At 41.3% G+C, this 17,981-nt stretch overlaps 1 protein-coding gene across 3 annotated transcripts in view; it reads right to left on the bottom strand.

Annotated features, from left to right (window-relative positions):
* Nucleotides 1–1,970: 1,970 nt before the first annotated feature.
* The window catches only part of setd1a (SET domain containing 1A, histone lysine methyltransferase), a 32,763-nt gene continuing 16,752 nt past the window's right edge, over nt 1,971–17,981 (bottom strand). For all 3 annotated transcript variants that reach the window (XM_077541845.1, XM_077541859.1, XM_077541851.1), the window contains exons 12-20: nt 16,031–16,208; nt 15,891–15,925; nt 12,105–13,315; nt 8,234–8,582; nt 7,963–8,144; nt 5,767–5,877; nt 4,713–4,832; nt 4,496–4,633; nt 1,971–3,143 (exon numbers count right to left, since the gene is read on the bottom strand). In XM_077541845.1, coding sequence (XP_077397971.1) covers nt 2,970–3,143; nt 4,496–4,633; nt 4,713–4,832; nt 5,767–5,877; nt 7,963–8,144; nt 8,234–8,582; nt 12,105–13,315; nt 15,891–15,925; nt 16,031–16,208 — 2,498 coding nt within the window. In that variant the 3' untranslated portion in view covers nt 1,971–2,969. The remainder of the gene's footprint in view (nt 3,144–4,495; nt 4,634–4,712; nt 4,833–5,766; nt 5,878–7,962; nt 8,145–8,233; nt 8,583–12,104; nt 13,316–15,890; nt 15,926–16,030; nt 16,209–17,981) is intronic.

Genomic DNA, 17,981 nt, shown 5'->3' with positions numbered 1-17,981 from the left:
GGTGCACTTTATGCTTCAATCGCAAATTTGGCAGAAGTTTATTCTTGGATATCTGGACATGTCATCAAAAAGACATCAAGAATTGGGGGCGGAAAAGAAAAAACAATGAGATGATGCCCGCGCGTCACTCGCAGGTATGACAATTTGTTTATTTTGTAGCAGCTACGTTTACATGACCACAGTTAGCAAAAAAAAAAAACACAATACATTTATGCTTCGGGCACCAAAATGGCTAGCGCCGGACCTGACTGTACATTTACTTAAAATTTGAATAATAGTATGCAGGGTTTCCCCCAGAAAACTTGCTAAGCCTGGTGGTTAAGGGCAGATGGACAAAGTTGATCTTTGGGGGTTGGTCCGGGGAGTTGGCGGCGGTTGAGGACGATGAATTACATGCCTGAATCATATATCATGTTCATCGAAGTGCGGATGGGGGGGCCGGCGAAAAACATCCAGCGATTACTCTTCGTCGTTCATTGACGAGGGAAGTCAGTGTGCACAAGTTCAAAATTATTATTGTGGGAGGGTTAGGGGGTAGCGTAGCCTGGTGGGGGAGCAAGGAACGCCTGGTGGGCCGCCGGTTTAATAAAACGCTGGGGGAAAGCCTGGTATGATTTTTTTTTTTTTTTTTTTACACATTTATTTATACATTTGTCTTAAGTAGTTTGTATATGCAGCTATTTTGTTCCTTCTTAGATTTTTCTTAATAGCTCTTTAAATAATGAATGTATGTTTCCTTTTTATTTTTTTTTATTTTTATATATGAGTGTTTTTAAACAGTTTGCATGTTCTCCCCGTGCCTGCGTGGGTTTTCTCCAGGTTCTCCGGTCGCCTCCCACATTCCAAAGACATGCATGGCAGGTTAATTGGGCGCTCTGAATTGTCCCTAGGTGTGCTTGTGAGTGTGGATGGTTGTTCGTCTCTGTGTGCCCTGCGATTGGCTGGCAACCGGTCCAGAGTGTCCCCCGCCTACTGCCCAAAGCCAGCTGAGATAGGCTCCAGCACCCCCCGCGACCCTTGTGAGGAATAAGTGGTCAAGAAAATGGATGGATGGAAGTTTTCTTTAACTGACCAGACTGTTTTTTTAAAGAGACAGTGCGTAAAATTTATTTTTGCTTATTATTGAAACTTAATGGACATTGAAATATATATATATATATATATATATATATATATATCTACATTGTCTCTTTAAAAATAGGCTACTTGTATGCCACAAAGTCATGATGAGTTGAGAATCTCTGAAACAAGTGCACTATAACAAGTCAAATCAGGCATAACACTAGTGTTAATTCATGATTTTGTGTATTTGAACTTACTGCTCTACTTTGGACCGTCATTCAAGGTTACAGCCTGCTGTGATTGGAGTTCAGATCAGAGTTCACTGGTGTCGCAACACTTGCAGACCAACAAACAAAAAAGTTGAACTCCATGTTTCGTCTATGCAAACAAGTAACGTATTATGGAAAATTGACTTGTTAGCACAAAAAAAAAAAAAAAAAAAAAAAAAAAAAAGTCTGAGCAACACCTTACGATTCTTTTTCCTTCTTACTACAAATACGCACTATGTAAGCAAAGAGGGTCACTTTTGTCCAGTTGTTTTTCATTGTCAGGTTATCAAAATGGGTATTGTGTAATATACTGCAAGAAATCATTATTCTGTACTTTTTTTTTTTTTTTAAATTGAATCAATATTTTGACACAAGTGCCTGTAATTCCACTGACGTACAGGGATTATTTTTGCCTCAGACATGTTAAGGCAATTGGCAATGGTTTTAAATTGTGCAAAAAGGCATAATATCCACTTTCAAACCACATTTGCTGTCATCGTGCATCACCTGTTTTATTCAATTTAGGTCACACTCCATCACTTCCCGTTGCCGCAGCGCAGGTGCGTCATGTCAAGAGGCAGGAAGTGTACACGTTAAACTACTTCCCATTTGCTCCTTCCCACACAAAACACAAGCGACTTTTTCTTTAAAAAATATTTTAATGCACCATTAATAAAGGGTCAAACGCATTAATACAAGATTGCAAATAATATTAAAACAAGGAAGAAACATACAAAATAAACAAGTTGAATTGAAGGTATGTACATGTGTCCTGGCGTGGAGAAAGAACAAGGGAGAGGGAGTGAAAAAGAGGGAAGGGGGTCTTTATTTACAGGTCAGTGTGTTTCTACGAGAAACAAACACTTGTATTTACATCCATTCTCTTTTTTCTTCACTTTAGCCTGTAAAGCAGAAAAATACTTTTTTTTTTTTTTTTTTTTTTTTGCTTTTGCCTTTTTGCTACTCAACAGATAAACTTTGGACAAGTTGCCTTTTTTGAAATATCCCATCAGTAAAAAATAACCTCTAGTTAACCCATTTTTTTCCTTTTTCAAATAACCCAATGCAAAAATAAACAAACAAAAAAAGTGCTTGGTAAAAACACTTGTGCAAATACACGGTGACAACAAAACCTGCAGGAATTTGGTGTAAGAAATTCAAAATAAAAAGGAAATGAGGACATAGGAACGCCACTAAAAAAAAAAAAAAAAAAAAAAAAAAAAAAAAAAAAAAAAGACTACCACTAACTCAGGGAGGACATTGTGTTCTTTTCTGTAAATGGCAGATAACTTAAGGGTCTGGATAACAAGGACGCTTGAAACACTATTCCGGAACAGTAATATTATATAATACTATCAAAAACAATCCCAAAACAAGGAGAAAAAGCTTGTATAACGGAGCGGAACTTGTGGGATTAAAACGTTTTAAAACCCTGAATTTGTGTTAACTTCCTTGTGCGTGGATCTGAGTGGACCTTCCGAACCGAGGTCCCGCCTACACTCGCCACTCATGTAAGAGTAACAAGAGGGAAAGGTTTGGGGTAGGGGCTGCGGGTGGGTGGGTGTGGTAGGACAAAATGGCCACCAAAAGTGCAAGGCGTGGACGTGTTTTCCGGGTGGTGGGATGGCAGCGTGAGCGTTAGTTGAGCGTGCCGCGACAGTTCTCGGTGCCGCACAGGCACGGGATCTTGTTCTCCTCCAGCGGGAACTTGTAGTCGTAGGTGATCTCCTCATTGACTGCGATGGCCTGTTTGGAGTAGATGACGATCTTCTTCTGGGACTCGATGGTGATCACCTTGGCGTAGCAGTTGGGCTGAAAAAGACGCACAAGGTCAGTATATTGGAAATAAATGAATACTAGGGCCCGACCGATACACATTTTTTTAGGCCGATGCAGATTTTTGGCAGGGGAAAAAAAATACTGATAACCGATTAATCTGCCGATTATTTATTAAAAATATATATAATACATAAAATTAGCCCCTTCCTTAATTCCTTTTCACTGGGTGTCCATATTAGAAAAAAAAATCACTAAGTATACGATGTTATTGTATAGATTTATGTGTCAATAATAAAAAACATTCTTACCTGTTTACAACTGCTGTAAAGCCTTAACCTTTTCTTTTAAGTCTTGGGACTTACTGGGCTAACATGGGAACTCGGGGATTGCATTTCATGCAGAAATGTGTGTTAAGACAAAAAAAAAAAAAAAATCCTTGGATGCTTGCGGCCTTGAATTTTGAGAAAAGAAAGTCTTTGAATCCTTGAAATATTAGCTTCATAATATAATATGACTTGAAAGGTCAATGACAAAATAAAAACAAAAAAGTGAAATAAGAATAGAATAAGCTAAAATAATAGCAACTGAAAAAACAGTAAGAACAAATACTGAGTGCTCCTGTGTGTTTTGGCCTCTTGGGGGCAGTGTGGTGCCGTGCATCCATGGCGTACACACTTAATATTCACTGCCTTTGACAAGTATACTTGTCAATTGTATTTTTTAGAGCGGGGATAATGGGGGAGAATCTGATTAACTCATTCACTGCCTTTGACAAGTATACTTGTCAATTGTATTTTTTAGAGCGGTGCTAAATGGGGGCGAATCTGAGCATGCTCCACTGTAAATATCAAACTTGGAAACAACTTTACTGATGCCCAACCACCGGTAGATGACATCATTGCCCCATTTTATACGAAATAAACACAGTTTCAGAGTCCATGGCAGAAATGGCAAACCTACATTTTTCTACTGTCAATTATTAAAGAACGGGACAGGGCAAAAAGTAGGGAGTCTATGCTGTCATTTGGTAGATTTGGCTTATATACAATTATTGAACGTAATATCGCGTGGGTATTGAAAATTTAGAAATTTTCTAAAATGGCTGGCAGTAAATGAGTTAAACAGCTTAAAGGATGCTTAGGGACAACAGAATAACCAGAATAACATATGCTACACACTTGCTAGTTGCTAATGCCACGCAAGCAAAATGGTGCATTCAGGGTATTTCCACAGCGTCGGAAACTTCGGTTTTCTTCGGTAACGTTTTAAACGGGAAATAGTCTTAATAAAATTAAGAAGAACGGTATTTGGTGGTGGCATGAACAATTAAATATGATATAGCGGGCAAATACTATAAACATCAGTGTGCGAGCGTATCCACTCACAGTGCAGCAGTGGTTGATAAAGCGCGCCAGGTTTCCACACTTGGTCGCGTCAATGATGGTGTCGTGGTCCACTCGGAACAAGTAACTGCTGCCGATGCCCTGCTGGGCGTAGCGCTTCTCGCGATTGTCCGCCACCATCTGCGCACACGCATTATATTCCATTCATGCTGACATTTTGCGCTGGTGCTACTTTGACGCATTTCACTGAGAGGCTCACCTGCCGTATGTTCTGACCCACATACTCGATGACCATCTCGTCGGCAGCAATGGCCTCCATGGCGAACAGACCCCACTCATGGATCCTGCTGCGTCCGAATCGAAGCTTCTTCTTGCGGAACTGCAGAAACACGTCAACATGAGCAACGCGTGTCAAACAGCGATTCCAATCCATTGTGTCGCGAGACAATGTGCTGTGAGAGCTCAAGTATGCTGTGGAAAAGAATACACGTTCGCATCCTCATTTTATTTTCACGAAAAATACTTCATTTAGGGCTGGAACTGGGGATTATTTTAAGAGTTGATTAATCTGTTGCTCAGTCGATTTCGACCACTTCATTCAAAACAGTAACTAGTTTGGTCTGAAAAATGTTACTTTCCAATAAACGCAAAATACAAACATGGTCGGTCTACTTTCATGAAATACTACAGAAATTGGAGAATGTTGAGAAGCCGGACAGCCGAGGATTTGGATTATTTTAAATTTAAAAAACAATAATTATTGATTAATTTTATAATTGATGCACCTCTAATTAATTTACGACAAATAATCTTCAGTGTATGAGTGACTTCAGATACTTTCTCCATAGGCGGAATTAGGGCTGGGCAATAAATCGAATGAATTCGATACATCGTCATTTTAAAAAATCGAATCGTTGAAAAATTTGTTAAATCGTGAAATCGAGTTTTGTCTTCTGGATTAGAAAAAGCTGCATGATAAGAAATATTAAACAATGAAATATATACACTTACAATGATACAACAAATCTAATGATCGATTAAGTAAAACATACAAAATATATCAAATAATGAAAACGGAAATACTATTTTTTTTTTCCTTATGTGAAGTTGCGTGCAGTTTTCTGTGGCCATTCGTGCGAGATGTGTGACAATTTCCTGCATGTGCGCACTACCACAGTGTGCAGTGACAACTGGGTTGTGCAACACGAGGCAGCTGACGTGACATTTATAAGACGTCATGTGGTTTGACGTCTGGTAAGAGTAGAGTGGAGCAGAGTGTGTGGTTATTGGCACACGTTTTTTGTCGGCGGTACCTTGAGCTGGTTGAGCTTGAGCAGGTCAGAGTCCATGACAGCCGGCGTGCCGATGACGGTGAGGAGGCGGCGCTGCTCCGAGCGTCGCTCCGACAGCACGCGGTTGGTGCCCTGACAATTAAAAAAATATACATCTTTAAAAGGAGGACTTGTGATGTTATCAGATGGCCTTGAGGTGGAGGATTGATTATATAGGCAACAAGGGGGAATCAATTACATTTTCCACTATGATTAGGAACTCCAGCAATAATTTTGTAAATGCTGAAGAGCATGACACTATTTTTTCTGTTCTAAAAATTCTCACTTTTCCATGACAAAAAAATAAAAAAAAATAAAAAATCCTACTGCAATGAGGACACATTTTCTCAATTTAATTAGTTTCCCACTACTCTTCAAACATTTTCAACTTCAAAATGTCATTCATGACTAAAAGAAAGTGTTTTACTGGCATCTTGTGGCCTGTGCTGGGAACTACGAAGCTATTTGGGATGCATCAATTATTCTCAAAGGTTCCCTACCCCTTCTTTACCAGTACTGGTACTTTTTGTGACATTTTTGATCATGCAGTGAAATTTTCAAAATGTGTATTGTAAAATGTGTCAAAGTTTGGGAACAACCACTTAAGGTTATTTTAAACACAGTGTCATACCCTATCTAGTCTAGTGTCTGCTCTGGTGCAAAGTAGTGCTGGGCGATATGGGGAAAAAAAAATCTTGCACGAAATAGCCTATTTTAGAACACAATAACCATAAACCATGATGATACATTCTAAGTGATTCCATTAAAAAAATTATATTATGCACTATGACTGCTTACCAGAAGTGACATCAAAGATCTGTATAAAACGAGAAATAGATCCAGTAGTGCGGCTATATAAAAATTATCAACTGTAAACAGAACAGTAGCTGACATTTTTCACAAATGTATATTTCAATCTAAATAAGAGGCATAAGAAATGTTTCGGGGAGAAACTGATTAAAAATAAAGATTTTTTTTTTAATTAAGATGAGCTCTACTCTAATGTAATTTGAGAACATTTCCTGAGCATATTTCAAAAGCCAAAATCAAAACTCAGGACTGTATTGTGAATACAAAAAACAGCGATACATTAAATATGTAGTATATCCATTTTCTGAATCACTTATCCTCACTATTAATATATTTTATTCTCGGCCACTCTGACGTATGTGACGTACGTAGTACAATCACAACACTTCCTGTTTAGCTAAGTGTGTGGCATCATTTTGCTTAGTGTGTAGCATTTTTTTTTTTTTCCCTCCGGAGACTCATTAAATTGCTTGCTATTTTGCTGATGGACACACTCCGCTTTAAGGTGGTTCCAGCGAGACTTTTGTTAAAAAAGTATTCGATCACCCAAGTACTCAATGTCAGTTTCACGATATTAGCTGGTTAGAAAAGCACATTAATTAGCATGACATCTCCGTCTTTCTGTCTTGTTAATCACGCCTTAAAATCTCTTTGTGAGAACGATACGTGTATGAAGTGCTTCTTATACGCTACCACTGGATGCAGTGATTACTGACTTTGGAGCGAGTTGAAACGTGTTTATGCGCAGCAGTAGCAAGCTGGAGCTCGTTTCTACAAATAGATGCTGTGACGGAAGTAGAATGGATCGCAACCCGAGTACCCACTTGTAGGTGACATAAGTATCCCAGCAAAGCTTTTTGGGGCTATCTTTGCCGTTCAATTTTTGGGAAAATATTTATGTTTTGATGAGGCTAAAAATGTATGCACATTTAGACGCGCAATCTGCTGTACAAAACTGCTTATTTCAGCCTTGTGTAGTTCAAAAAGAGCACCCAGAATGCCTTCAGGTGCCTTTTTTTAAAAAATAGTAATAACTACGGGTGTGTCGTTGTTGTTAACTTTAGTAGTATATTCATTATTTGCATGCATCATTGACTTTTGCACTTAAAGCTTGTAATGTTTGCTGACTATGTATCAAGGTTCACTGCAAAGAATATTTGTTCGGTCTGTCACCTAATAACAGCAGTGTGAAACATTCATGCATAATGAAAGCAAGCTGTCTGTCGCTTATATTGTTTACCGTTTGCTGCAAGTGGTAAATGACAATACACACGATAGGAAAAAAAAAAGACATGACAAAAACTTTTCTACCAGCTTCACGAAATATCAGCCAGCACCAGTACCCAAGTGTAAGAGGCTCAAACTTACCGAGGTGTCAACGTTCTCCACCTCCCGTATGACTTGCTCAGGGAGGTCCAAGTCCAGGTAGACGTCCTTCTCCTTGCGGCTGATGGCGTAGTAGCCTTCGCTCCTGGCGCAGCCTGTCACATGCTCGCGCAACTGCCCGTCTGCGTTCCTTTTCTTCCGTCGAGGGTTCGGTAAGTTGGTCAGTGCAGCTCAGCGTTAAGGTCAATATGACAGATTGGCAATACATCCTGCAGTCTAACAGTAGGCTAGATAAACAGTGTGAAAAGGATATCAGTGTGCTGCACCCAGTGGGTGTCGTTGAGCCAGTCGGAGTTGTGGTCATTCTGCAGCAGCTTCTCGTACGTGGTCTTCAGCAGCATCAGGTCCTCGCTGTCCAGGCCCGAGTTCCAGATGTCGTATAGGATGGTCATCTGCTCGAATTCACTGCGGTTCTCATACTTGATCGCAGGAGGCTCAGGGGATGGTGCGGGTTTGGCAGACGTCAGGCCGGCCTCCTGCAGGAATAGCCGTTCGCTCTTCCTCACGTCCTCCAAAGCCGCCGCGGGAGGTTCGCCCTCAGAGTCGGTGCTCGTCAGTTCGCCGGACTCCAGCTCTTCTACATCCACGTCCTCTTCAGAGTCCTGCATATAGCGAGGCAACGTCAACACGGGTCTGGTCCTAGTACTTTCTTGACATGACTGGTCTCTAGGTGATATCCAAACATGACGATACGATATTAACACGGTATGAAGGTAACGATGCGATAATTATCACGATGTTGTGGGGAGGTTGGCGATACAAAAAAGGTAATACTGTAAAAACAAAAACAAAAAAAATTTGCTCATACTTAAAAAAAAACACACACAATATTGTGCTTTTGTACATGCATGCAATGCATATAAACAACCTACAATCTCCAATAAGACTAAATATTGAGGCACTTACTTGCTAATGCACGCACACATTGAGTTCCTCCACATGTTGACTCGCCTCACAATCATATTATGTTCCGCTTCATCTGACTAAAAGCGTGGATTTTAAACATAGAAGGGCCAAAACATGCCTTGTGAAAATTAAACTGCACAAAAAAAAAAATAGCCACCAGAGGGTGCTAGAACTGCACAAATGGAAATCAACCATAAAAAAAGTGCTGCTTTTTATATTGTGACATAATGACAATATATTGTGGCAGTTTTTTTTTTTTTTTGTGTGCGCGCGTGCGTGCGTGCGTTTGCGTGCGCGTGCAAATACGTATAAATTTATACTCATGAATTCACCTAAAACCTTATAAATATCCCATTACCCTTCGCCTTAACCAGGTACTTCAGAATCTTGCCAGAGTCGTGAGGTTCAAATGGTCAGGAGACCAGAGAAAAGGTCAGAAAAAATAAAGAGAAAAGAAAGATAAATCAAAGTGAAATCCAGCACCGACCAAACACTTCCTGCCTTCCCCATGGTTACAAAATCAAAGTCTTACGCCAACCCCGGTAGCCTCTAAATTCCAACAAATTAGCGAGATCTCAAGAGACCAGAGGAAAAACTAAAGAGAGGAAGGAGGGAAGGATCGATGAGGCAGAGTGAGATCCATAGAAGCCAGTACATCCAATCCATCAAAGTGAAATCCAGCACCAACCAAACCCCTCCTGCGTGGTTACAAAACCAGAGTCTTATGCCAACCCCAGAAACCTCAAACTTCCAATAAATTGAGATCTCAAGTGACCAGAGGAAAAACTAAAGAGAGGAAGGAGGGAAGGATAGATAAAGCAAAGTGAGATCCACAGACACCAGCACCCACTGATTCAAGGGGCTGTGGGAGGGAGAGGCAAATTCTGTTTGAGTGGGGCAGGCCTCAAACCCCCGCCCGGCCCCCGGAGCCCGACGCCCGGGCCGGGGAGGGAGCCCCATGCCCAGGGAGAGGGGCGGGGGGGGGGGGGGGGGGGGGGGCAAACAGGGAAGGGGGGAGGGGGAAGCGGGGAGGAGACGACAAGAAGGCGAAAGGGCGGCTGCAGGGCGGGGGGGGGGGGGGGGGGGGGGGCGACAAGGGAAAAGGGACCGGGAGGATGGGCGGGGGGAGGCGAGGAGGGAGAGGCGACAGGGGGAGGAAGGGGGAGAGGGAACCACGGGGCACACCAGAGGCCCACCCGCCCCGAACCGCGCCGCCGGGCACAGAGCAGCGGACCGCGCCGGGACAGCACCGCTCCGGGCACCAGGGAAAGCACCCCAACACCGCACCCCACAGGGGGCCCAGGGAGCGGCCAAGATGCAACCGCTACCGAGCAGACAACGGGGGGGGCAGAGCCACCCCCGCCTGACCACGGGGGACGGCGTCAAGAAAATTGACTAATTAGCATGCCGTAACACCAAGTGTTGATGCTTAGTGCCCACTAGAAATAAATCTTAAGGCGTTAGTGAGTATAGTGTCGTATAGTGTGGTGTGCTCGAGCCCACTAGCAGCAACTAGGTTCCTGACTATATAAAAATAAAAACAATCAGATACAAAATACCAAATACAGAAGCAGCGAAAACAAAAGTTGTAACGATGTGGTGGCTCTCGTTAACAGGCAGAATCTAGGCAGGATTAAGTTGCCAAATTAAGATTAAAATATTCTATGTACATAGACCATATTTGTTTAAATCTTGATACTTGATTTTTATTTAAGGCAGAGATTTTTTCCATTGAGATATAATTTATTAGTAAGTTTAACCAGTGGTCGATATTTAGAGATTGTTTATTTTTCCAATTGACAAGGATTATTTTTTTAGCAATAGTAAGGGCTATAAGTATAGATTGAGATTGTTTACATGGTAGCTCAGTTATTGTTAAGTCACCTAGTAAACACAATCTTGGAGATAAAGGAAGCCTACAGTTTAATATATCAGCGAGCTTTCCCAAGATTTTAGTCCAGAAATGCAGCACTGGAGTACATGACCATAAAGCATGAAGATAAGTATCGGCAGTGTTTTGTGAGCACTGGAGACAAATGTCGGAGTCAGAGAGTCCCATATTTTTCATCATAATGTGTAATATGTGTAATATATGTTCTATGAAGTATCTTATATTGGATAAGTTGCAAATTTGTCTGTTTAGTCATTTTAAATACATTTTCACAGATTTGGGTCCAAAAGTCTGGTTCCGGAACTATAGACAAGTCTTTTTCCCATTTTAAAGTCGGTAAATACGTTTTATTTGTGTATAAAAATAACTTATATATTTTTGATATTTTCTTTATTGTTGTTGTAGAAAGCTTTATAATATCTTTAGCTAAGACAGGCAGTTGGAGCGTATCCTGAAGTGTTGGGATTTGTTTCTTAACCATATTTTTAACTTGCAGATAATTTCCGTTTTTTATTTCATATTTTTGGACCAAGTTTGTATACGATATAAACTTATTATCTGAGAAAAGATGATGAAGGTGTGTAATTCCTTTCTGCTCCCATAAGCTTAAATGGAACGACTGATTATTAAGTTGAAAGTCGGGGTTATGCCAAATGGGAGAGAGCCCACAGGGCGCCAATTGGGAGTTTGTAATTTCTAATGCCTTCCACCAGGCAGTCAGGGTGGCGGCTATCATTGGGTTTTTAAAACAATTATGTCGTTTTATTGATTTTGTAATAAAGAGTAAATCTAACAGTCTAAGATTATTACAATCCTTCTGCTCCAATTCCAACCAACAGTTAGTATCTCTGTTGGGTTGTGTCCATAGCACAAGATATTGTAGTTGATTAGCTATATAATAGTACATAAAGTTTGGTGCCTCTAAACCTCCTTTATTGTGGCAGTTTTAATGTCGCAATATCACAATATTGGCATTATATACGTTCCTAGTTCTACTGGTTTCTTACTTCCCATGGCCCATAGATACAGTATTGCTTGTATATGGATTATTTAAAAAAACACAGTAACACTCCAATACCAATTTACCAGCCTGACACAACGTGTGGCCAGGTGGAGATACATTAAATGAGTGGTCCCCAAATACCAGGCCATTTTGTACTGGGCTACAGATTCTAAAAATTAATACGTTGTTGTAGCAGACCATATATGCTACATCAGCCGGGCGTAAATGTTGACGTGTACACGTATTGGGTTCCCGTTTTATGAATGCAGTAATTTTGGATAATTGTTTTAGCTAGACAGGTTCCAAAAGAGTAAAAGCACACACCTCCAGTTTGCGTTTCTTTTGTTTCATGGCGGGCGTCTCCTTCGGTTGCTTGGCAGGAAGAACTTCCAGATTCTCCTTGTCTTTATTTCTCTTCTTTTTACTCTTCTCAAGCTCCAGCACTTTGCTTGCCTGTAACCTCTTGGTTGGCGGAAGTGTCGCGGTGGCCTGGCTCGTCTCCTGCGACAGCAATTCCAAATACTCTCCCGTGTCGCCTCTTGAGGGAAGCGCCTCGCCGATGACCTCCTCGGGCGCCTCCAAAATGGCGTTGAGGTCGGCTGGGAGCAGGACGGAGGACTCCTGCTTGGAGGTCTTCTTAGAGCCAGGTGGTGCCGCGAGGATGGGTGGCCTACAGTAGTTGTGCTCCATAAAGACCGCCAGGCTCTCCGAGCTCATGACGCGCAGCAGCGCCTCCTCCGAGAAGGGGCCGTCCTCCATCTTCTGCTCCTCGGCCTCATCAGACGTCTCTGTCTCCTCGGAGTCTGCATCGTCGGGATCCATCTTCAGGGCCACGTCGGCCAACACGGACAAGTCGGCGGTGGAGGCCAGTTGCAGCAGGCTAGACGCTCCCAGCTGTTCTCGGAGCCTCAGCCTCTGCTCCTTCTCCTCATCCTCGTCTTCTTCTCGGAACGAAGTAGGAATGATGGCGGTCCGGGACTTTCCGCGGGGTCGCTTGCCAAAGGGAGGCGCGGGGGGCGCCTCCTCGAAGGCCATCTTGCACATGGAGGCGTGGTCCAGCGGGAGGTTCTGCACAGTACGGCACACCATGATGGGAGGTGCAGAGGATTTGGGGGAGTCTTTGCCTGTGCCCCGTTTCCCGGGCGCCTTGACCGGGGAGACCCTTTTGGACTCCTCCGAATCTGGAGACCGTCCACACGGCGGCACGATGAGCGCGTTTGCCTCGCCTGGTTTGGAGGCGAAGGGGAGAAGCTGGATTCCGTGAGCGGGACGCGGGCCAGCGGCAACACGATTGTCCAAAGGTCTGGCGGGCGACAGTGGGGGAGCATCTGCCGGCGTTTGCAAGGGCGGCGAAGACAGCAATGGCGGCAAAGACGATGACTGAGCTTTGATTTCGTTCTCCTCGGTAGAGAAAGAGACGGTCTTTCGGCGCTTTTTGAGAGGGGGCACCAGGACCACAGGGGACGGAGGACGAGGATACGGCGGGGACGGTGGCCGCTTGGAGGGGGGTTCCGGTTTGTTGTCTTTGGCTTCACCTGGAAGACATTATACACATTTTTCATTTGTGTCCTACGGCGGAAAATAAAATAAATGTCGACTTTGCTCAGCTGTTCATATTTTGGCCCTACTGATTGATTACACTCACAGTAATGAAAATAAGCCTTTACCCACTTGGGTTCCCCCACCCTGTGCCTTGATCTAGTATTTTACAGGGTTCTTGCAGGAATCACTCAGTGAAATTTTAGACCTTTTTTTAGACCATTTTGAGAAAAATTTTAGACCAACTTCAGGTCCGACCGAAGACCTAAAAAAAATGGGGGGTGGGGTTTCACATATTTGATTCTCAAAACCATGTCAACTTGTATTGGTTTCAAACATATTGAAGTGTACTAAAAGCACACAACATATACAATAGAATAAACAATATTGACAATGACCAACCTGAGATGAACTTCAATTCTTCAAACAATGTACTTAACTCTTTCACTACCAGCCATTTTAGAAAATTTTAAAATTTCCAATACCCACGCGCTACTACGTTCAATAATTATATATAAGCCGAATCTACCAAATGACCAAATGGTCCCGTTATTTTATAATTGACAGTAGAAAAATGTAGGTTTGCCAAAATACAGCCATTTCTCCAATGGACTCTCAAACTGTGTTTATTTCATATAAAATGAGGCAATGATGTCATCTACCGGTGGTTGGGCATCAGTAAAGTTGTTTCCAAGTTTGACATTTACAATGGAGCATAATCAGATTCTTCCCATCTATCCTCACTCTGAAAAATTAGAATTGACAAGTACACTTGTCACCGGGAGTGAATGAGATAATCACATACATACATACATACATACATACATACAACCATATCTCTAAGAGGTCCTCCCCTTTAGCACTGATCTCAGCTTCAAGTTGCTCACTTGAGCAACTTTTTCTTTGTGGGTTCTTAGGGCATTAGACTTTGAAATCGGGTGAGCCATCTTCGAGCCAGTTCTTGTTGAACTGGCATTTACCCATTTTCTTACAAATAGACTGTCCACACTTTCCGTTCTGACTCTCTAAAAAATAATTGTCCGCACAAGCTAACTCCAATATCTTGGCGGAAAGTCGGGAACGTAAACTTGAAATGTACGGTAGGTACCCAGTAGTGGACAGAGTACCGAGCCACCTAATTAACAATGTTACATTCACACAAATAGCGAAGCCTGTGATCAGATCACTCTTGGATTAGCGATTGTTACTTTCAATGAGTTTCTTGCCTGATTAAAATAAGGAAATGAAAAAAATAAATGTTTTGATTAGCTATACTCATCACTAGCGTTTCATTGTCAGAGCTGTACAGTGTGTTCACACCTCTGGACGCGGCCGCTTCATTGACATTCGCACACACCGGAGATAGGGGCTTTGCTTTACTTCTATCGCAGCCTACTTACATTATGGTAAAAATCCTCTCAGAAAAAAAAAAAAAAAGTTTCAGCATCGCAATTAACTGGTCACCACTGTGCTAATGATGCTTTGGCTAATATCAATTGTGATGTCTTCTGTTGTTTTGGTACACAGTTCAGCAAATGTAACAAAAACAAAAAAGTGAATACATACCAACACTACCAGGACGGTAGTGTTAGCTTGACATGTTGAGCTCGGGATGTCCGCAGAAAGCAACAACGATAATTCCTCCCCCTCCTGTTGTCGTATCTCACGGCAAAACAAGCCGCGGCTCGTCAAATCTCACCAAACATCTCATTTGCACCGCCCCACGTACCTTCGCTCCCGCCCGCCTGAACTACATTGGACTACAATGCAAACGCACCCCCTCAAATGTCTTCTTCGCTTCACGCAAATAATAGAAACAACGCAACACACACATTTTATGTTCCTTCTTTTTCTTTCTTTCAACAGAGCAGACACTTCTCGGAATGTAAGGAGCGTATGTTAAGAATTTTAGACTTGGATAAATAAAATTTTGGACCTAGGATGAAAATATGGCTGTTTTTTAAGACATTTTAGGCCTAAAATTTAACTTTCTGAATTTTAGACTTTTTTTTTTGACTTTTTTTTTTTTTGACTTTTTTTTTTTTTTAGACCCCGCGGGAACCCTTATTTTAGAGCAACAACTGGGCTTAAGCTATTTTTTCAAAGCAGAAAAAAAGCCAAGCGGAGCTGCAGTGTTGTTGGAAGTAGTGTCATTAAAGTCCAATTCAGATTTGTGTACAGGTGTATTGCAAGACAACTGTTTTAATATGTGGTGAAATGGTTTATTTAAAGCACCACTCATTGAAAAAGTCACCTTTATAAAAGTGCTTCAAAACCACATGGCAACTGATCGTAATAGGTAAGAAAACTGCTGCCACAGGAACCCAGCATCACCAATTTCAGTGGTTTATCAGTCATGACTATTAAGACTAGTATTAATGTGTTGAGTAAAATGCTAAAAAGAGAAAGTTTCAGTACTTGATGGAGAAACTGCACATTAATCCACAGAGGCTTTAAAGTACATCCAGCCACAACATAGAATCATAAAACGCTATTTATCGCTAAGTCAACCTCCATTTCTTGCTGGTGTTAACAAAATTTTAATGTTTTAACTTAAAGATGATCACTTACCAATTTTGAGCTCTGCCTTTGTAAATATCTTCTCCCTGATAACAGCACAAAATCAAAATGTCATCAACAGTAGTTTCTGGGGATTAAAAGCTAAACCCTTTTTTTAAAAACAAAAAAAACAAAAAAACATTGTAGCATACCTGGCGTCTTTTTCCACCGTGCTTTCCATAGTGGACTCGTCTATGATGTCCGGTCCATCGCTGTCAAGCATTTCCCCTTCCTCCTCGGAGGACGATGAGGAAGATGACGCCTCAGAGCCAGTGCCCTCTGAAGACGAGGAGAGGCTCTCGTCGTCGCTGTCGGCGCTAAGAGCATCGTCTAAAAATAAGCAAAACACTTTTTTGACTCTGTGGATTAGTTATGGGACGAACAACACTGGTGCTTCAGCACTGTGCCGAGCACACAAGTGTGAAACCCCGTATTGGTGCGTTTACCGCTTTAAGAAAAAAATCATGTGACCGATAAAGGCAGTGTGTCATTTGGAAGTGGTGCACCAAATTGTGTTTATAAGGAAACAAACTGTAACGACGTATTGTGAGGTTGTTGGATAGATAGATTAAACTGGCTTGGAGCAAAGACGCTTCAAAACTTTTGTCCCTCAAAAATGTATGACTCTGTTAAATGGAGCAAATGAAATTATACAAAAATGAAATTAGATTTTAAGTAAAAAACAAGCAATTGAATAAAGTTTAAATTATTTCACAGGCTAATGTTGGGTTTACAGCATGCAAGTTTTTCCTTATTTACATTTTGTTTACCTGCAATGATTTTAGATGTACAGCAGAGGTCACTATTGACTGACCAAAGTATCAAGATAGCGTCAATATACTCCTTGAGGTATCATCCACCCATCACTAATGTGGATTATTCTGTTCTGCATTTACCACTAATAAATGAAGAGAGGAATTACAAATTAAACATATGGCCCGGGTGTGGCTAAGAATGCGAGGAATTTTTTGGACTCTGGGTTATTTGCAGTTGTATTGTTTTTCTATTGTACAAGGTGGAGGTCAATAAATACAACTAGTGAGCAGCACAATCGTATCATCCATGACATCTACAATGCACATGTGCAGGTCTCTGCACATAACATTAACATATTTAACTGTGGATGAATTTAAAGGTGTCAAAATTAATTGATTAATTACTAGATAAACTCTAATCATTCTGTTCATTTCTACTGTGTAAGAAGGTGGCTAAATTGTGCAACTGGCCAGGACAGCTTAATGCACATTAACTCATTCACTCCCAGACATTTTCACTGAAGGAACCATCTTTGCTCTCAGCTGTTTTAATGTATTTTGACTGATTTTGCAAGGACGACAAAATATTGTGTTCTATTACTATGAAAACATGGAACCTACCAAAACAAAGATTAGAGTCTCTTCTGTTATCTGGAACAAAAAGTATGTTTGTATCTGTTTCTATTTTCCAGCAATTAGCATTAGAATATAGCTAAGTTTCATCATTATTCACAAACTTGTTTAAATCACTGGGGAAAAGAGCTAGCTGCCACACGGCCCTTGTTGAGCTCTTATACTCTGCTGCCACCTTCTTTCCTTTTTTTTGTTGTTGTAATAACTACCCCTGCTTTAAGCCACCTCTTCAGGTCAGAAGCTGCATCAAAGCTTTATATATGCTCTAGCATAAAAAAACAAACAAATGTATAAATACGTTTTGGGGATTGAATGAGTTAATCATGTAATTAAAAATGCCCAGGTATGGGGAAGAAACTGCAAATATTTTGGGTTACAAATTGCCACAAACGGGTTTGGTGATCTACTTGGGACATATTAATGGACAAGGTTTTCCTCATAAACACCACTATTTGATAAAGGTTTTGCTTGCAGCTTCAAAAAAAGCTATTACCAGAAAGTGGTATAAAGAAGATCCACCTACACTCAAGGACATTGTAGAAGAAATTCACATGATGGAGAGACTCACATTTATCATAAGGTTGCGACAAGCAGAGTATGAAGATTACTGGGAAAAGTGGACGTTATTTACTAACAACTGACCATTTGTTCATTTTGTTTTTGTGTTTTTGAATTGTTGTGTTGGAAATAATAAAAAATAAGTTATAAAAAAAAA

This window comes from Festucalex cinctus, chromosome 1 (genome assembly GCF_051991245.1).
Source record: "Festucalex cinctus isolate MCC-2025b chromosome 1, RoL_Fcin_1.0, whole genome shotgun sequence".
In the NCBI taxonomy this organism is placed as follows: Eukaryota; Metazoa; Chordata; class Actinopteri; order Syngnathiformes; family Syngnathidae; genus Festucalex; species Festucalex cinctus.
This window is presented reverse-complemented; position numbering and strand designations above follow the sequence as displayed.